Source organism: Ciconia boyciana, chromosome 14 (assembly GCF_034638445.1).
Source record: "Ciconia boyciana chromosome 14, ASM3463844v1, whole genome shotgun sequence".
Taxonomy (NCBI): Eukaryota; Metazoa; Chordata; class Aves; order Ciconiiformes; family Ciconiidae; genus Ciconia; species Ciconia boyciana.
Genome location: NC_132947.1, coordinates 16,571,036 through 16,591,952, shown reverse-complemented (window position 1 = coordinate 16,591,952; position 20,917 = coordinate 16,571,036). Strand labels below are relative to the sequence as shown.

General features: G+C 59.7%; 1 protein-coding gene across 1 annotated transcript; it reads left to right on the top strand.

The window, feature by feature from the left end:
• Positions 1-5,382: 5,382 nt before the first annotated feature.
• LOC140659662 (sacsin-like) lies at positions 5,383-19,605 on the top strand. Its single transcript, XM_072879539.1, has 7 exons — positions 5,383-5,405; positions 5,790-5,877; positions 6,074-6,176; positions 6,493-6,639; positions 7,010-8,342; positions 8,571-8,659; positions 9,302-19,605. Exons 1-7 carry the CDS (start codon positions 5,383-5,385, stop codon positions 19,414-19,416), a joined length of 11,898 nt encoding a protein of 3,965 aa, XP_072735640.1. The 3' UTR covers positions 19,417-19,605.
• The last annotated feature ends 1,312 nt before the right edge of the window (positions 19,606-20,917 follow it).

Here is a 20,917-nt window from a genome sequence, read left to right as displayed (position 1 = left end):
TCTTTTTTATTCTATGCCATTAAAACAGGTATTTTATTACTCCATTTGTTGTCCGGCCTTTCTCACCAAGGTCCAGGAAGACCTCTGCACCATGTCATGCCCCCTCGTCATGCCCAGAAACCCTGCATGGTGCCCCCGCTGCAGTGCAGACCAGGTGGAGGAGGAAAGGCCACTGCGTCCCGCCATAGCCTACGTCAAGGCTGTGGTCTTCCCCACAGCTTCGGGGCGGGTTTGGTGGCTCCACAGAGTGGAATAGGAAAGGAGTAACTTGGCTTCCCTTTTGGCCTCCTCAGGGGCTGTTTCATCGCACCTGGCTTATAGTGTCTTTCATTGGAGGAGGGACAGCAATATCTCCTACCTGTAGGTCTGGATCCACCCCACAGGGCTGGCCCCATTTCTCATCTATCCAGGCCTCCCCAGTCCTGTGCTGGAGCAACAGCAAGGTCCTTACTCCCAATAACTGCTCACTTCCACCACACCTGGAGCTTGGCCTCCAGCCTCCTCAGCTGCCATCTAGTCTGGCTTGGCCAGTGGTGTAGACACAGCTCCCTTTCCCTTTGGCAATAACAAAGGGTTAATTAAACAGGGGCAGGTGCTTGCACCTTTGGGTGATGTGGGAGCGAGGAGAGCAGGGAAAGGATGGGTTGTGGGACTGGAGCTGTGCAGGACAGGTGGCAGCCTGCCCAGGGATCCCACACTGCTGCAGGCTGCAGCCTCTGTAGCTCCCTGCCCTCCTGCAAGCTGCAGGCAGGCGCGTCCTGCCCCCCTCTGTGCACAATCTCTGCCACAACTGGCCCCAGCAGGAACAAAACCGCAGGGCTCAGGGCTCGGCAGATGGTGTTTATACGGCTGTAATGTAGGGGGAAAAGGCAAAGCGGCCACTGGACTCCTCCAGGGCTCTCGGCTGCGGTCCCCCTAGACCCTCTCTACCCTTCTCTTTCTTCCCCCTTCAGCCCTTTTGGTCTCCCTTGGAGATATCGTGGGGTAGGAGAAGTTTTGCAGCAGGGTGCCCTATGGCCTTCTCCTTTTCTGGGGCACCTCTATGGGTCCCATCTCCTGTCTAACCCCCTTTGCGTCTCCCAGGCTTGACCAATTCTTGGCATCTCCTTGGACAGCCTCCCTTCAGGCCCATTCATCTCAACAGCCTCCACTGTCCATGCCGGACTGAGGGACACCAAACTGCTCTGGCCTCACCAGTGCCCAGCGGAGAACAACCCCCTGGCTCACCTGCTGGCTCTGCCCTGGCTGACGCAGTCCAGGACAGAGCTGGTGGCATTGCCCCGGGGCCCATCCATGGGCATGTTGGACTCCTGGACCCCCCCTTGCAGAGCCTTCTCTCACATCCCCCAGCTGGAGACCTACCTCTGGGTGCAAGTCTAGGGCGTGGGACCATGGGAAGAGCTTTGCCCTCTGTCACCACTGTTAGGGGTTGCTGCATCCAGCAGCCTGAGAGGGACGAGGCTGCCACAGCTCCATGCCCCCAGGTCCAACCAGTTGTGGAGCTGGTGGCGTATTTCCAGCAGGCAGACGCACAGGCACACCTATACAACACATGCATGCACACATACATACGGCCAGCCACACAGAGCAATACAGGCACACAGAGCACTCACACTAACAAACAGCACCAACAGCCTCATCCTGCTCTGGCTGATCAGGATGTACCCCTTAATGTACCCCTTGAGGTGAATTTGAGCTTAAATATAAAAAGCTTTAATGAACAATGCATCGGGCAGAGTCCTACCACCATGAGCGGTTCTACAAGGAGTCTGAAAAGATGTGGCACGAGCCAATTCCTTATATACACTTGCACCAGCACCAATCCTGTGAGCGCAGGTTCATCCCCCAGCGCCAGCTCTACCGGCCAAAGGTGGGCCCTCAGCAGTTGCATTGCACAATGGCTACACGACAAGGCTGCTGCACTTCTTACCTCATCAGCAAGGGAAATTTCACTCCCTGACAGGAGTCAATGTCCCTGGCATTCCTGCTCCCAGCCAGTTTAACCCTTTCTGCAGTTGGGCATCCTCACCTTCCATGCCAGATCATTCCTTGGTCACAAACTACCATTGCTGAGCAGTTACACCTTCACCTGCCATGGTTCGTCTATGCTCCGTGTGCCTGCAGGTGAGCTTTTTGTCACATAACGTAACAATCGCCAGTTCTAGGGGCCATTGGACTGCAGTGGGACAGCTGGCTCCATCCTTCTGGTGCAGCAGCAGGCATGTGGCCCACTGTCCACCTGGCTGGCTGGTAGGTCCTGGCCCTGCTGGGGGGCCCCATCTCCATCCCTGCAGAGGAGGAACATCACATCCCAGCACTGGCACGTGTAGTGGATGCTCATGGCTGTCCCCAGTCCCACCACAGCTCTGAGGATCATGGGGATGAAGAGCTTGGGAGAGTGTGAATCTGCATGGAGAGGGAGTGAAGCCGTGAAGCACTGCCCTGCACACCATTGTGGTCAGGAGCAAGGTGACACAAGGAAGCAGGCGAGGAGGTTCCCTGAAGAGGTGTCCCACTGCATCCCCTGAAATTTGTCCTACACTCGCCCCAAGGCAGTGTGTCCTACAGTGCCCTGGTTTTGGCTGGGACAGAGTTAATTTTCTTCCTAGCAGCTGGTAGAGTGCTGCAGTTTGGCTTTTAGTATGAGAATAATGTGGTAACACGCTGATGGTTTGGTTGTTACTAAGTAATGTTCACACTGGTCAAGGACTTTTCAGCTTCTGCCAGCAAGAAGCTGGGAGGGGGCACAGCCAGGACAGCTGACCCCAACTGGCCAAAGGGCTATTCCATACCATAGGGCGTCATGCGCAGTATAGAAACTGGGGGGAGTTGGCCGGGGGGCAGCGATAGGGACTGGCTGGGCGTTGGTCGGCAGGTGGTGAGCAGTTGCATTGTGCATCACTTGTTTTGTACATTATTTTATCATTAATATTATTATTATTATTATTTTCTTTTCCTTTGCTGTCCTATTAAACTGTCTTTATCTCAACCCATGGGGTTTGTTTTTTTTTCCCTAATTCTCTCCCCCATCCCACCGGCGGTGGGGGAAGGTGAGTGAGTGGCTGTGTGGTGCTTGGTTGCCAACTGGGGTTAAACCGCGGCATACAGGTCTTCTTATCTTCACGTGTTCCAAGTGGTCTCCATGTCTTTGTGGTCTTCATACAGTCTGTGTGGTCTGTAGTCCATGTAGTCTCAATGTGGTGTCCTTGAGGTTCTCATGCAGTCTATGCAGTCTGTGATTTCCTGTGGTCTCCACATGGTCTGTAAAAGTCCATGTAGCCTAAATTGGTCTCATGTGATCCATACAGTGCAAGTAATCTCCATACGGTCCCCATGATCCATTTGATACAGCCCCTTCATCCGGGACAGTTCAGATGATTCTGAAGCCAGTCATAGGCAGGAGACCAGACACTACCCCCCTGGGGTCCCTGTCCCTCCCAGCCTTGTCCTTAGCGCTGATGTCCCCCTGTAACCTCTCCCCAAGGAATCTGTGGACACTCACTGGTGTGCTGCCCTGCCTGAAGAGCCAGCACCCTGTAGTGAGATGGTAAGAGACAGACGGATGGATGGATGGATGGATGGATGGATGGATGGATGGATGGATGGATGAAGAGGATCTGTGAGGCCCTGCTCTGAGACAGTTGCCTTCCACAAATGCACATCCTGGTCCCACATCTTCCTGGATGCATGGCCAGCTCCCATGTGTTGCCCCTGGATACGTCTTGGTCCCTCCCCACCCTTGACACTAGTATTGTCACACATTCCCCACCTGGACACATGTCCTGGTCCTACCTCACCCCAGAAACCCCTATGGATGGCCATAGGTCTAGCTTTGTGCCCAGTTGAGTCCACAACATGGATCCTTGCTGGCCCCATACCTCACCAGGCGCTCTGTCCCTGACCACGCCTGGGCTCAGGGACTCTGCAGGACAGGGACAGCCCATGTCCTGTGTTCCCCAGTGCCTATATCCCTGGAGATGCCTTTGCCAGTGCCCTTCAGGTCTTCGTATCTTCCCATTCCCTCTGTCCCCACACAGTTCTTGTGACTGGGGGATGTCCTCGGCTGCCTGTCCATGGGGACATGCCACATGGGATCTACCAGGTCCACCAGGCAGGGACATCCCTCTAAGAGGTGACCTTTTTGAAGGAGTCAGGTGGGCTCATGGTCACCCAGCATCTCCTTTTGACCAGGGGCACAGGGAGTTGGAAGAGACCTGCTAAGCCTTCCCTCTCATCAGTCCCACCACAGCCCTTCAACCCATGGCCATGTCCCCATGTCCCCACCACCCCACAGCAATGCCATCCCACAGACATGTCCCAAAGTCCCCCCCCCTACCCCATAGCTATGTCCCACAGGTACCCATCACCCCATATACATGCTCCACATCCTCTCTACCCCATTTCTATGTCTCCATGTTCTCCCCATGCCACTGCCATGTCCTCCATGCTCCCACCATATAGCCACATCCCAGTGTCTCCCTGACCCATAGCAACTCCACCCCACAGCTATGTCTCCATGTCCCCACATGCCATAGTGATGTGCCCCTGCTCACAGCAATCCCGCCCCATACCTATGTCCCATGTAACTCCATCACCCCATAGCTGTCTATCCATGGCTCCCACCCCATTGCCATGGCCCCACGGCTACCTGCCCCAAAGCCATATCCCCATGGCCCTTGCCCAACTGCCATACCCCAATGGACCCCATCCCACTGCCATGGTCTTGTGGGCCCTGACCTATAGCCATATCCCTATGGCCCCTGCCCCACAGCCACGGCCCCAAGGCCCTTGCCCCATGGCCATGGCTCCATAGCCCCAGCCCCATAGCCATGGTCCCATGGTACTCTGCCCCACAGCCATATTCCCATGTATCTCTGACCCACTGCCATACCCCAGTGGCCCCATCCCTATAGCCATAGCCCCATGCCCCCCCTGCCCCATTGCCATGATCCCCAACCCATAGCCATACCCACATGCCCCCCCCATGCCATAGCCATACTCCTGTCACCTAGCACCCCCCCCCAATAGCCCCAACCCCATTGCTATGGCCTGGTGGTCCTTGCCCCATAGCCACGTCCCCATTGCTATGGCCTGGTGGTCCTTGCCCCATAGCCACGTCCCCATGTATCCCCATACCACTGCCAAACCCCCACGGCCCCATAGCCGTATCCCCAAGTCCCTGCCCCACAGCCACGGCCCCAGCCCCCCGCGATCCATCGCTGTACCCGCCTGGCCCCCGCCTCCCGCTCCCCCCCTGCTGCCCGTTTTGGGTCGAGGCAGAGCAGGAGGCGGGTGCGGCGGGGAAACGAAACCGGCGGCGGCGGCGGGCGGGGCCGGGGCCCCGGACTGGAGGGACCCGCGCATCCCCCTGCAGCGGCCGTCATGGCCCTGAGGCAGCCGGACGCGTGAGCGGGGCTGGGGGTCACGGGGGCGTTCCGGGGGCGGCTGGAGGGCTCCGGCGCTCGCTGGGGGCTGCTGGTGGGACTGGGGGCGCAGGGGTTAGCGGGGAGACCGGGCGGGTTACGGAGGGAGTGGGGATTATGGAGGGCTCCGGGCTTGCGGGGGACATGGGGACGTTTCAGGGTTGCTGGGGGATCCCCGGAAGAGATGGGGGGCTGGGGAGGTGGGGGCGTCTTGGAGGCGGCTGTTTCGGTGGGTCCCGGGAGGAGACGGGGTCCTTGACCCCCCAAGGATGGGGACATCCTGGGGGATCCGAGGAGGACATGGGGGTCCTGGTTACCCATGGAGGCCAGCACCCCCCGCCCCCGCCCCTTCTCTCTGGTTTGCAGGGAGGCCTTCTGCCAGCGGGCACCCATCTTCCTTGACTACCTGCACAGCATCCTGCAGAAGTACCCCGACGGGGGGCAGATCCTCAAGGTGAGACCCCCAGGGAACCCAGCCATCCGGGCTCTCTTGTCCAGCTGGGCAGACAGAGCGTGGGCAGCTGCGGGGGATGATGGTCCTTGTCCAGCACCAGCCCCTGGACCTTGCCGGACAGCTGGGAGAGCGGGTCGGTGCTTTTCTCTGGGGGCGGGGGGGGCCCAGGTGTCCAGGCACTGATCCCTGAACCCAGGAGCTGGTGCAGAATGCGGACGACGCCGGCGCTAACGAAGTTGTGTTTGTGTCTGATGAGCGGCAGTTCGATGTCACCGTGGGGGGGCTGGAGGGCACCCAGGGTGAGAGGCACTACGGGCGCTAGGAGAGTCTGGATGAGGGGCAGGGTGGCACTGGCAGGTACTGGGAGGGATTGGGGGATACTGGTGAAGAACTGAAGAGGCATCAGAGTGGACTGGGAGAACTGGAACCAATGAGGTGTTCTGGGATGTGTTGGGGTCACTGAGGGTACTGGGAGGACTCAGTGGTACTGGGGGCACTGGGGGGGATTTTTGTGGGACTGGAGGGGGGACTGAGTTTGTGGGGACACTTGAGTGTGGGTTGCAATCCCCCCTACATGTCCCAAGTCTCCCCTAACCCATGGTCCTGACCCTCCAGGCCCAGCCCTCCTGGCCTACAATGACGCCCTGATGTCCCCCCGGGACTGGACAGGGCTCCTGCGCCCAGGGGTGTCACACAAGCGGAAGGACCCCAGCACCGTGGGGCGCTTTGGCCTGGGCTTCACCTCTGTCTACCACCTCACCGGTGAGCGGCACTGCGGGCCTCAACTGGAATTGAACTGGGGACATGGGTTGTACTGGAGGCACTGAACTATGGGTGCTGGGGAGTACTGGGGGGCACTGAGGGGGTGCAAAATAGAGGGCTGTGTCTCAAGTGAGGAAACTTGGAGCGCCAGGAGGCAGGGGGGAGGCTGGGTGGCAATGGAGGGCAGGGCTGCAGGGGCAAACTGGAGAAGGACTGATGAATTGGAATTAAGCTTGGGATCATGGGATGCACTGGGGGGTTGAACTTGAAGGCACTGGGTGGGCACTTGGGGCATGGATGGGTTGGAACAATCTGGGGAGGCAGTGGTGTCCATGCCATCCCTGTGGCCTAATGGTTCGCATGTCCCCAGATCTGCCAGGTGTACTGAGCCCCCCATCCTTGGGGGTGCTGGACCCCGAATGCCAGGTGCTGCCAGGTGCCGGTGCCCGCTGGGATGTCTCTGTGGCCCAGGACCTTCCTGGCCTTTTTGAGCCCTTCTGGGCTGGGCTGGAGGCTGTGGGACAGCACCGTGGCTCTGCCCAGGGCACCCTCTTCCGCTTCCCCCTCCGCCGGCAGCCCTCGGGAATCGCTGCAGGGGTCTCCAATCCTGAGCGTCTCCGTAGCCTCCTCCAGACCTTCCTCACTGAGGCCCCTCTTGCCCTTCTCTTCCTCCGCCATGTCCGCCGCGTGGCCCTGTACCGCGTGGCCCCTGATGGGGTCCAGACCCTCATGGGGACCCTTGTGGCATCCTCTCAGCCTCTCCCTGTCCCAGGGCCATCAGGGGATGAGGGTCTGAGTCTGGCATGGTGCCTGGTGGCCCTGCATGGGGATGGGGTGGGGGAAGGGAGTGAATGGCTGGTGGCCACGGGCAGGGCCACGGAGGGGCCAGCAGTGGCGCTGGGCGCAGGGCTGGGGTGCTGCCCCGAGCTGAGCCTGGCACACCCCCTCCGTGGGCCCTGCCGAGGGCGGCTGTGCTGCTTCCTACCCCTGCCAGCCACAGACGAGACGGCCACAGGGCTGCCCGTCCACGCCAGCGCCCCCTTTGCCCTTTCTGATGACCGCCGCCACCTCCGCTGGCCCGAGGAGGGTGATGAGGGTGAGGAAGATGCCCGCTGGAACGTCCTGCTGCTCCTTGGCCTCCTGCCGCGGGTCTACAGCCACATGGCTGCCATGGCCACGGCTCTGCCTGGCGCAGACGCCTACAGCATCTGGCCAGACCCTGAGCGCATGCCAAGCTGTGGCCGCATCCGCAGTTTGGTGACCCATGTCTGCCGGGAGCTGGCAGCTGCCCGCACCCTGGTGCCAGCCACGGAGGGGGCTGCAGGGCGGCTGCGGGCCTCTGAGGCTGTGCTGCTGCCAGAGGCCACAGGAGACATGGCCGCACAGCGGGTGCTGCAGGCCTTGCTGGTGGCAGCTGGGGAGCCAGTGGCTGAGGTCCCAGCCCATGTCCGGAGGGCACTGGCTTTGGGGATGGCGGAGGGTGTGCGGGAGGCCACGGCGGGCCATGTGCGGGAGGTGCTGCGGCACCATGGGGCCGTAGGCCTCCTGGCCGCCGACCGGCTCTCCCTGCTGCGCTACGTGGCCAGGGATGGGTGCCATGCTGAGCTGCAGGGTCTGCCTCTCCTGCCTCGCGCTGATGGGACCTTCGTGGCCTTTGGGACTGCGTCAGCCATTGTCTACGTGGACACATCTGACTGCCCCAGGTGAGCCCATGGCCCCAGGCAGCCCCATTCCGTGCGGGAGTGGGCAGGTGAGCTGGTTGCCCAGGGTGCAGCTCCCGTTCTTGAGCTGAAAGGGGGGGCCAGGGTTGAACCTGGACATTTGGGCTCCCCTCCCCCGGTCTCCCCAAGTGGGAGCTGGCTCGGTGTCCAGGAAGCTGCCTGCCCCCTGTTACCTCTCTAGTCCCCCGCCACCTCCGTTTGTCCCCACAGGGAGCTTCTGCCTGGCCTGGCCGGGTCCTTCCTGCCCCTGGACCTGGAGCCGGGCTTGGACAGCCTCCTGCGAGAAATTGCCAAGGCGGGTAAGAGACGAGGGGTCCCTGGGCCACCTTTGGGTCCCCTGATCTCCCTCTAAACTCCAACGTCCCTAGGCACCCTTGTACACCCTTGGGCTCCTCTGCAGCCTCAATGTCCCCCTGTACCATGCTGATACCCCCTGTACACACCTGGGGTCCCTGATCCCTGTCTGAGGCTGTTCTCTGGGCTTCCCCCATCCATTCAACAGCACTGTAGATCCCAAGTCTCACTGTCTCTCTCCGGTTTGGGGTATGTTATCTGAGCCCAGGGCCACTTCTCCTATCCTGCATCTCCCTGTGTCTTTGGGGACTCCCCTGTCCTTGCTGTTTTTCCCACATTCCCCCGTCCCTTCTGTGCTCCCTCGGATCCTGGGTCTCCCTGTGTTCCCCATCTGAGGACTTCTGTGCCCCCCAATACTGGTCCCCCTAACACCTCTTTCCCTCTCAGATCTCCTCTATCCCCACCAATCTGGGGTTCCCCTGTTCCTCCTATTCAGGGTATCCACTGTTCCTCCAAAGTCCAGGTCCTCCCATCCTCAGTATGGGGGCCCCCCAACCCCTGCAGGTCCCAGATTCTTTCCCCCACATCCTGGGTCCCCCTGCCAGGTCCCACGTACTCCTCATTCAGCCTCTGGCTCCTGCACACAGGTCTCTTCCCCAACCTGGTTCTGCTGGACCCAGCTGTGACTGCCCAGACCCTACGCTTGGCTCTGCCCCCCACCTGGACGTCCCAGTCTTCAACCACAGTGACCTGGTGCCCAGCCCAAGGCCCTCCCCAGCCCCCAGCCTCCTGGTTCCCTGCCCTGTGGCAATTCCTGACCCACCACGTGGAAGACCTGGGCCCTCTGGAGGGGCTCCCTCTCATCCCCCTGTCCCCACTGGGTGCCCCAAGCATCCGTCTGGCTCCACTGATACCCCAGTCCAGTCTTATCTTCCAGGCATGGGAGGACCAGTGCCTGCCACCTGCTGTGGCCTCTGTCCTGGAGGTCCTGGGTTGCCCAGTGGTGCCGCCGGGCACGTGGCACCGCTCTCTGTCCCGCTATGTCCTGCCTCCATCCCCCCTCAATGCCCTGCGGGCCCTGGGCAGGCGGGGGACTGCAATTGTGGCCTCCCACCTGGCCTCACTGCCTGCTGCAGATGTGGTCACCCTCCGGCTCTACCTGGCAGACATCCCATCCCTCACAAAGCAGGACAGGGCCACACTGGCTGCTCTGCCCCTCTTCATCCCACTGCCCTGCTTGGCCACCCCAAAGCCCACGGAGCTGGTACCGGCTGGTGCCACCCCAGCACTGGAGCCAGAGCTGGAGCTGCCCAGAGATGTGGTGCTGCCGGAGGCCATGTTGCAGTGCCGGGATGAAGTTGACCGGCGGCTCCTGGGGAGGCTCGAGAGGTCCCTCATCAGTGCAGCCCACGTAGCGCTGGAGGCCGTCAGAGCCGTGGACCGGGGCGCCTACGCAGGGCGGGCGGCCGAGACACAGGCTCTGCTGCTTTGGGTGCTGCAGCACGGAGACATCCTCTTTGCACAGAGCCCCTCGCTCCAGCAGGCCTGCAGCAGGCTGGCCTTCCTGGAGACCCCCAATGGCCCCGCATGCCCGCGAGACCTCTACGACCCCTGCGAGAGCACCTTGCAGGCACTGCTGGGCCCTGAGCGCTTTCCTCCTGCCGCCTTCCGCAGTCCGCCTGTCCTCCGTGCCTTGAGAGCCCTGGGCTTGCGGCATGGTGAGGGGTGCCTGGTGCCTTCAGACATCCTAGAGGCTGCGGCAAGTGTGAGTCAGGGTGACGCAGCAGCTCTGGACAGGGCTCAGGCACTGATGAAGGTCTGCAACTGCCCCAAGGTACTGGCTGGCTTCAGTGCTGCAAAGTTAAGGCAGCTCGAAGCCCTGCCATGGGTGCCTCGTTCCAAGTGCACTGGAAAGCCTGGGCAGCCCTTCCTGTCCCCCGGGGAGCTGCGGTCCACCCAGTACCAGCCCCTGGTGGGGCTTGCCATGCACCTGACTGACGCCTTTGTGCCAGAGGCAGAGAAGATCCTGGGCCTGAGCCAAACCCCACCGCCAGAGAGAGTGTGGGAGCAGCTGAGACAGCTGGCAGCATGCAGGGACATGGGTGAGGTAGGTCCCGCACTCCGGCCTGTCTACCAGCACATGCAGGAAAACCTGAAGACCTTTGGGGCTGCCCCAGATGATGCTGTGGTGTGGACCGGGGCTGGGTTTGTCCTGCCACGTGATGCCGTGCTGGGCTATCCTGAGGAGCTGGAGCTGGGGATGCTGGTGCCCAGGGTGCCCCCTGACTTCCTGCCCTACAGCTGCCTCTTCAGGGCTTGGGGGGTGGAGGCAAGGGTGAGCGAGGAGAGGGCGATTGCAGCCCTGCGCTGCCTGGGGCAGGACATAGACACACGCAGCTCCAGAGCTGGCACTGCAGCAGAGTTGGAGGTGGCTGTAGCTGTCCTGGAGTGGCTTAAGAGCCGGGGTCACCAGGGCGAGGGCATGGTGCCGGTTCCTGTGAGGATTCTGGATGGCTCGGGCTTTGCCCTCCGCCCAGCTGCCTCTACTGTGTACCTGGACATGGAGCTGGAGGCAGAGGAGGACGTTCAGGAGGTGGTGCATGAGGCAGTGCCATCCAGCACAGCCATATTCCTTGGCACGGAGCTGCTCAGTACGCGGGTGCTGGGGCCAGAGCCGTTCACGGCCTGTGGCCCCTTGGAGCCCATCACCTTACGGCTTCGCAACATCCTCCGGGAGTACGGCGAGGAGGGTGACCTCTTCACAGAGATGGTTCAGAATGCAGAGGATGCTGGAGCTACTGTGTGCCGCTTCCTTCTGGACCTCCGACGCTGCAGAAAGGCTACCTCTGGGCTGCTAGACCCCGGCATGGCTACCTGCCATGGCCCAGCCCTCTGGGCCTACAACAATGCCCTGTTCATGGAGGATGACTTCCGTAACATCACACGGGTTGGGGCTGCTACGAAGGAGGGCCAGGCAGGCCAGATCGGGCGCTTTGGGCTGGGCTTCAGCTCTGTCTACCGTGTCACAGACGTGCCGGCAGTACTGAGTGGGGAGACACTGCTCATCTTTGATCCCAATGGCACCCACCTGGGCAAGCACATCCCCAGGGCTGGCTGCCCTGGCATCCGCCTGGACTTCTCCAGCCGACCACGCATCCTCCGTGCCTTTGCTGAGCAGTTCTCACCCTACCATGGTGTCTTTGGGTGCCGCCTGCCTGAGCCAGGACCCTTTCCAGGGAGCCTTTTCCGCCTGCCTTTTCGCACTGAAGAGGAAGCTGTGACATCACAGATTTGCTCAGAGGCCTTTGGTACAGAGCGCATCCAGTCCCTTGGCACCACCTTCCTTGGCTCTAACCGGCTCCTGCTGCTCTTCCTGCGGAAGGTGAGGGAGATGTCCCTGGAGATGCTGCCGGACATGGCCACCTCTGTGGAGGATACCATGCCTCTGGCCATGCTGCGGCGAAAGCAGATCCGAGACTTGGGGGCCCCTGGGGACCCCCCAAGCTGGGCAGCCATTGAGCAGCTCACAGCCTGTGAGGAGGCATCTAAGACCACGTGGCACTACCTAGTTTTGGTGTGTCAGGGTGATGGCGAGTTGCTGGAACTGTGTCACCGGAACACACAGGCAGGGCTCCATCCTCTGCCTCCCATGGCTGGTGTGGCCCTTCCCCTTGCCCTTACTGCAGATGGCAAGTGGGTGCCACGTCTGGGTGCTGAGGAGGGGCAAGTCTTCTGCCACCTTCCCATGCCAATCACCTCAGGACTGCCAATCCATGTGCATGGGGCCTTCAGCGTCCTCTCAAACCGCAAGGGGCTGTGGAACACGGCGGAGCGGGGTGAGTGGAACCGGGTGCTGCTCCGCAATGCCGTGCCAGTTGCCTGGCTCCGGGCGCTGGACCACCTCCGCACCATGCATGAGGCAGGTGAGTTGAAGAGCTATGAATATCATGTCTTCTGGCCGGACACTAACACTGCCCGTTACCCCTTTACAGAGGCTGTGACTGGTTTCTACCAGGCTGTGGCAGCCAGGAATGGCCCCAGGCTCTTTTCTGATGGCTGCTCATGGTGCTCACTGCGGGATGCCCGCTTCCTGCACCAGGCTGTGGTCAGACACCCCAAACTGGGTGCCGTGGCGAAGCGTGTCTTTGCCACCACCCTGCCCCATCCCCTGTTAGCTGTGGCCTTGCCAGAGCAGGTGCAGAGGGGCCTTGGGAAGGCAGTGGATGCTGGCACCTATGACTGGCCCCGCTTTTACTGCGAGCTTGTGCTTCCCAACTTGGAAGACCTGTCTGTTGTTGACCGGGACCCACTGCTTCTCCATGCACTGGATATGTCCCATGGTGATGTGGACAAAGTGCTGCAGACAGTGCCCTGCATTCCTGCCACCCCTCATGGCCACCTGCAGCTCATCAATTGCCTGGTGCATCCCAGAGGCCGCACTGCCTCTTTATATGACCCTAAGGACGGGCGCTTCCCCACCGGGGATGCCTTCCTTTCCCCAGAAAGACTAAGACAACTGGAGAGGCTGGGCATGATTAAGGACACAATGACCATGCCAGAGCTGCTGGAGCGGGCAAAGACAGTGCAGCTTATCTGGACTGAGGACCGTGCCCAGGCCTGCCGGAGGGCTGCCTGCATCCTTGAGCTGCTTCGGGATGCAGTGGAGGAGAGGGTGAACAACACCATGCAGGCAGCTTTCCAGACTGTGCCCTTTCTCCCTGCTACACTGCCCACTGGCGAACACGTGCTGTTGCCAGCTGCCCAGCTCTACCATCACCTCCATGCACCACTAGTGGGACTCATCCACCCTATCTTGGCTCCTAACTTGCTGGGAGAAAACTTCAGCCTCCCCAAGGAGGTTGCATCCTTCTTGGGGCTGGACCGGCAGCTGCCAGCAGCTACAGTCCTGGAGCAGCTGCAGGCACTGAGCTGTAGCTCCAATGCTCTACCTTTGGAGAACCTGCAGGACAGCACCCAATGCTGCTACAAGTACCTGCACATGCTGCTCCAGAGAGATCACTCCATCTGGGGTGAGGTGGCTTCTGCAGTGGCCCAAGGGGAGCCCTTCATCTTGGTGGGCTCCCGCTTTGTGCCAGTCACAGCTGTGGCTGAGATGCTGTCATTTGAGGCTGTCCCATATCTTCACCAGCTCCCAGAGCAGTACCAGCCCTACAGCCAACTCTGGAAGTGTGTGGGGCTGCGCCAGACATTCACCTGGCATGATTATGCCCAAGTCCTCTGCATCCTGGCAGAGATGCATGCTGGAGAGCCACTGCCTGCCACGGAGCTGGCTCTGGCCTTGCGGCTGGTGTCTTGTGGCTTGATGGCAGATGACGAAAAGCCAGATGCCTATCAGACCCAGCAACTCTTTCTGCCTGACCAGGAGGGCATTTTGCGTCCACGGGACAAGCTCCACTTCAATGATACGCCATGGATGCCAGTGGACAGAGATGTCCTGCTGTGCCATGAAGACCTGTCCCGAGTCACAGCCCTGCGCTGTGGGGTGCCTACCACACGCCACCGGGCACTGGAGAAGAGCCGACTGCTCAGTGCAGATCTGAGCCTCTGGGCACAACCATTTGGTGCCCGTGAAGACTTGCCTACACGGCTGAAGAACATCTTGGATGAGTACCAAGCATCCGCTCATGATATGGTGACAGAGTTGCTCCAGAATGCGGATGATGCTGGTGCAGGGCTTGTGCACTTCGTGTGGGACCGCCGGCAGCACCCAGTGAATGCCACTTTCAGTGAGAATTGGAAATTCCTGCAGGGCCCTGCCCTCTGCATCTACAATGACAGACCCTTCCAGCAGCAGGACATTGAAGGCATTCAGCGTCTGGGGGTAGGTGGCAAGCAAGGCCAGCAGGATGTCACAGGCAAATATGGCCTTGGCTTCAACACTGTCTTCCACTTTACTGACTGCCCAGCCTTCCTTACTGGAGATAGTGCCCTGTGTGTCTTTGATCCTCATCTCTACTACGTGCCTGGAGCCACAACTGAGAGTCCTGGTGGGATGTTTGCTGTCAACCCTGAATTCAAGAGGACCTTTCCAGACATTTATGGCACCTTCCTACCCTCCCTCTTCAACCTGGACCAGGGTGTCCTCTTCCGGCTGCCCCTCCGCACTGCATCTGGGGCTGCCATCACCAAGGTGTCTGGCATAGTTGTGCGGGACCAAGACCTCATGGCCATGAAGAAAGTACTGGCTGACGAAGGTGAGGACTTAGTGCTCTTCCTCCGACACGTCCGCACCGTGGTCTTCTCTGAGATCCCCCCTGACGGGGAGCAGATGTTGGAGAGGCTGCGGGTGGCCACAAGGCTGACAGATGGTGATGCAGAGCTGAGACAGGATTTTCAAGCGAGATTGAGCCAAGCCATGGGCGAGAACAGCCCCACCTCTGTCTCCTATATCATGACAGTCAAAACCAGCAAGGCCAAGGCCAGCACTGTGTGGAGAGTGATCTCCCAAATTGGGGTGCAGGAGGGGGCTGAGGAGTCTCCGGTGCTTGGGCGGCTGCCCTATGGGGCTGTGGCTGCCTGCCTGAAGCCATTGGGCTTAAATAAAGTAATGGGCAAAGCTTTCTGCACCCTCCCACTGCCGCTGACCACAGGGCTGCCTGTGCACATCAATGCTAACTTCTCTGTGGATGCAGCCAGACGCAATCTCCGCCAGGACCCAGGCAGCACAGAGGCAGCCTGGAATGGCTTCTTGCTCCGGCACTTGGTGACTCCACTATACTGTGCCTTTCTCATCAGGCAGTGGAAAGCCCTGGGGCCTGAAGGGCTCCAGTTCAAGTCCCTGGAGGTCTGCCAAGAGCACCTGGCCTCCCACTACCTCCGGTTCTTCCCTGCTGTGAGAGAGGTGCTACCTATCTTTCGGGACGTGGTGAGGGATGTCTATAGGCACATCAGTCATGCACGCCTGCCCCTGGTGCCTGTGTACCACATGAAGCCCCCTGGCAGCATGGTGACAATGACCTGGGCATGTCCAGGTGGTGGGGATGTGCTAACAGAGCCATACTTCCTCAAGGTGATGCCTGAGCCAGCTCTTCAGGAAGTGCTGCAGCACCTGAACATGAAGCTGGTGCCAGCGTTCACCCACCTGCAGCAGATCTATAAGGAGTTCAATGAAGCCCGTGTGAAGGCTGTTGCCTTGCAGCCACCCTCTCTCCGGTGCTTCCTCAAGGCCCTGGCACTCCCCGTGCGCTGCATGCTGGCTGAGACACCCCTGGGGACCCCGGAGAGCTGCTCCATCCTGCTGAAACATTGCCTGGAGTCCAAGGAAGAACTGGAAGGCCTGCCCTTGCTAGCCACACAAGATGGCTGCCTGAATGCCCTCAGCGTCCATCACCCAGTCTTCCACAGCTCCTATGCTGACCTCTTCCCTCACCACTGCCACCGCTTTGCCGACGAGTCAATTTCTGTCTTGACCCTGCCTGACTTTGTGAAGGACCTTGACCTCCTGGAGGCGACACCACTCATCCAGGAGACACTGGGTCAGCTGAACTGGGCCACAGAGGGGGAGGAGTGGCTCAAGAAGCTGTGGAAGTTCTTCAGCACTGTGGTCAGCACGGTGGCGGACATGACGTCATTCATGGATCTTCTCCAGGATGTGGTGGTGCTGCCTGTTCAGGGGGCTGAGACAGGCTTGAAGCGCCTACTGCCACTGTCCTCCCTCCCCAATGTTCTTTTTGACTGTGACACGGACGTGGCCCAGGTGCTGCACAAACTGGGCATCCCTGTGCTCCAGCAGTCCCTGCTGCCTTCTAACTTTGCCTACTGCTGCCTGAAGACAAGGGCACTGCAGGCCACAGAGCCCAGGGCTGTGCTGGCCCAGCTGGCGGCCACCAGAGCTGATCTCCGCTGGAGGGACTTAAACGAGCGAGATGTGACGCTCCTGCTGTACTTTGTGCAGGGAAAACTGGATTCATTGGCACTGGAGCAGCTCCGGCTCCTGCCTCTCTTCCGGAAGTATGGTGGGGACTACGTAGCTGTGGCACCCTACCACAAGGTGCTGTTGCTCAGCAGCCAGTTCCCAGAACTGCCCTGGGGTATACAAGCCCTGTACAACCTGGAGAAGGGCACGTTGCTGCTCACAGCAGACACGATCCACCAGCGCCTGGCCACAGATTTGCAGTGGGGGCACACAGATGACCGTCAGCTCTTCAAGACTGTGGTGCTGCCCCGGGTGTCCCAGCTCACAGCGCAAGACCTTATGGAAGCTGTGCGCTTGTTCTTCACCCTGCAACACATCTGTGACGTTAAGTTCAAGAAAGATGATGTAGCAACTTTTCAGACTGTGGCTTTTATACCTGATGCCCATGGTGTGCTGCGCCTGGCCTCCAACTTCTACATCAACACATCCTCCTTCTGCACTCTGCGGCTCCAACACCGTTTTGTGCCTGAGTCTTTCTTTGTGGAGCTAGGTTACGACTGGGAAGCTGCTAAGGACTTCCTGCTTCAGGCAGGTGTCCGCACCAGTCTCTCTGTGGAGGATTTTGTGGCACTGGCCCGGGAAATAGAGCATGAAGCCACTCAGGCTAGGTGCCCCACTGAAGACCTGCTGGCGCGACAGCAGGAGTTGCTCAACCAGCTTCGCACCCTGGACGATCCCTTGTTAGAGGGTTTTCTGCAGCCAATTGCCTCAATCCACTTCCTGCCTCCACTGGACATTCCCTCAAGCTTGATGAACCTCCACCCCCCTTTTGCAGCCTGCACTAAGCCCATAGCCCTGAAGGGCAGCGTTTACCACTGCCAAGAAGATGTGGCTGAGCTCCTGTGGACATCAGCCACCATCCTGCCAAAGTCCTTTACACTCAAGCAGGACCTCCTGGAGGCCATAGGAGTCCTTGTAGAGATACCCACCGACCTGGTGGTGGCCAACCTGGAGCAGGTGTGCAGGGCAGCCTGCCACACGCCACAGCAGGTGAACACACGGGCCAGCGTGATCCGGAAGGTGTACAACTTCTTGCAGACCCATCTGAAGGAAGTGGACACAGGGCGCCTTGCTGAGCTGCCTGTGGTGCTGGCCAAGTCAGGGGACATGGCCACGCCATGTCAAGTGGTGACATCACTCCCAGATGAGGCTGACTTTTACCCCTATCTACTCACGCCTGACCCCCACGTGGCTGTCTATGGAGACCTCCTGCAACACCTTGGGGTGGTCCTGCTCCCCACACTGACTCACTACAGCCATGTCCTGGCCCAAATCCACCAGGAGAGCCATGTCAGTGGGACCCTCAATACTAACCAGAAGAAGACAGTCCTGCTGGCCACACGGCACTTCTTCCAGCTGCTACAGGAGGCACAGGAGCCCCCTGATTTCTCCACTGTGTCTGAGCTGTACTTGCTGAGCACTGCTGACTGCCTAGAGTCATCCCACAGGCTATACTTCAATGACTGTGTGTCCTCAAGTACCTCTAGGGCCTTGGGAAAGACCTTTGTGTTTATGGCTGAACTGCCAGGGACCAGGTGTAATGTCTGGTGGCTGCTGCAAAAGCTACCACAGCACCTGCGGCCGCGGGCACTCTCGGAGGTCACAGAGCAACAGCTGGAGGAGGGCAGTCTGCGGCCATGTCGCTATGGTTCTCACTGCCCTGGGCAGAGGCGTCTGCAGACCCTCCTGGTATCACCGTATTTTAGGATGGGGCTGGAGGCCCTGTTCCGGTGGCAGAGCCACAGAGCTATCATGAGAATGGAGGGGGATGGTGGCTTTGCAGTGGAGCAGCTGAAAGTGCAGTGCTGTGAGGACATCCGCACTGTGCTGGTCCACTGTGGTGCAAAGGTGGAGGGCAGCTCCCAGCCACGGGTCATCCATGTGTGCCCGGCTGGTGGTGCCCAGCGGCTCCTCTACATCCGGCATTCAGATATGGTGCTGGACCGGCACCAGCTGAGGGTCCTGGAGACGCTAGCGCAGGAGATCAATATCATCCTGGGTGGACAGCTGGAGGCACCCGCCTTGTCAGTGCTGCGTGAAATGCTGGTCTGCCAGGACCCACGGGATGTGGCCTTTGTTCTGGAGGAGAATGATGTGGCACTGGTAGGTGCTGCACCAGAGCCAGAGGAGGTCACGGCACCAAAGCTGGAGCCAGAGCTGGAGAAGAGGCTGCAGGAGGAGGCTGTGGCAGAGGGGAAGCCATGGAAGGATTGGCACAGCCTGATGCCAGAGGTGAATGGCGATGTGGATAACAGCCTGGCAACCTTGTGGCAGCTGTGTGCTGTCAAGCAGCCAAAGGTGTTGCAGGACCTCTACCTGCAGTACAACCCTGCGAGCGCTGCCCAGCACCACTGCTGGGGACAGGAAGGCCATGGCTCCTGGTCGTGCAATGAGGAGGCCACAGCCCTGACTCCAACCATCCCAGAGGCCCAGCGGTGGCTGCGGCAGGCCAAGAGTGACCTGCAGGCAGCCCACAATGACATCAGGTGCGGCTGCCCCAACTGGGTCCTCTTCAAGGTGCACCAGGCCCTGGAGAAGGCACTGGTGGCTGCTGTACTTTGCCGTGGTGAGGCCTTTGAGACCTCAATGGGGCTGGTGGAGCTGGCACAATGGCTGGAGGCGGTGGAGCCAAAGCTGAGGGGCCTGGCAGAGGACGTAGAGTGGTTGCATGGCTGTGGCATGGATGGCAAGGCCACACAGTACCCAAGTTACCACCGCTTCCCCATCACCCCCAACGAGGCCTTCCACAGTGTGGATGAGGAGGAGGTACTGAAGCGGGTGCAAGGAGTGCTGGGGAGGCTGCAGGAGCATGTGGATGGAATGTGAGGGTGTCCCCACAGAGGGGGCACTGGCAGCTGGGCCACAGGACCACCATGGACCCACCAGAGACCCACCACAGACCTGTCATGGACTCACCATGGACCTGCCACAGGCAATTTCAGACTGTCCAGCCCTGCAGCAGGGCTGGACTAAGGTAGGAGGGGTTTGGGGGCAGATAGGGGGCCTAGGCCACTGAAAGTCATGGGGTAGCATGTGCTGTTGGCATGTCTTGAGAGCAAGGGAAATGAAGTGCAATAATAAATGTTGCAGTGCTGGCAGACCCTTCACTAACAGTGTGGTCAGGGGACATGGAGAGGTCATGGGCAACTGGGGGTGTGTGGAAGGTGAAGTTGGCAATGAAGGGGTTTAGAGGACTGTGGTGGGTTGACCTTGCCTAGCCGCCAGGTGCCCACCAAGCCGCTCTATCACTCCCCCTCTTTGACAGGACAGGGGGAGAAAATACGATGAAAATCTCATGGGTCATGATAAGGACAGGGAGATCACTCACCAATTACTGTCACAGGCAAAACAGACTCGACTTGGGGATATTAGTTTTATTGCCAATTAAACAGAGTAGGATAATGAGAAATAAGAACAAACCTTCGTCCCACCCCTCCCTTCTTCCTGGGCTCGACTTCACTCCCAACTCTTCTAACTCTTACCCCTGAGCGGCACAGGGGGATGGGGAATGTGGTCTGAGGTCAGCTTGTAACACTTCGTGTCTGTCCCTCCTTCCTCCTCATGCTGTTCCCCTGCTCCAGCGTGGGGTCCCTCCCATGGGAGACAGTCCTGCACTAACTTCTCCGATGGGCTGCTGTTCTTCAAGAACTGCCGGCATGGGTCCTTGACATGGGGTACAGTCCTTCAGGAAAGACTGCTCCAGCGTGGGTCCCCTGTGGGGCCACAGGTCCTGCCAGAAGACCTGCTCCTGCGTGGGCTCCTCTCCACAGGCCACAGCCCTTGCCAGGAGTCTGCTCCGGTGTGGGCTCTTCACAGGCTGCAGCTCCCTTCAGGGCATCTCCCCTGCTGTGGTGTGGGGTCCTGCACAGGCTGAAGGTTGGATATCTGTTCCACCATGGTCCTCCATGGGCTACAGGGCAACAACCTGCAACAACCTGCACCATGGTCTTCAGCATGCACTGCAGGGAAATCTCTGCTCCGGTGCCTGGAGCACCTCCTCCCCCTCCTTCTTCACTGACCTTGAGGTCTGCAGAGTTGTTTCTCTCACATGTTCTCACTCATCCCTCCCAGCTGCTGTTGTGCAGCAGTTTTTACCCCTTCTTCAATATGTTATCACAGAGGTGCTATCAACATTGCTGACTGGCTCAGCTTTGGCCAGCGGCAGGTCCATCCTGAAGCCAGCTGCAACTGTCTCTGGCCAGCATGGGGCCAGCTTCTGGTGCCTTCTCACAGAAGCCACCCCTGCAGCCCTGCCGCTTCCAAAACATTGCCACATAAAACAAATACAGGGATAATGAGGTGGTGTTGAGGGGAGCATGGGGGGCTC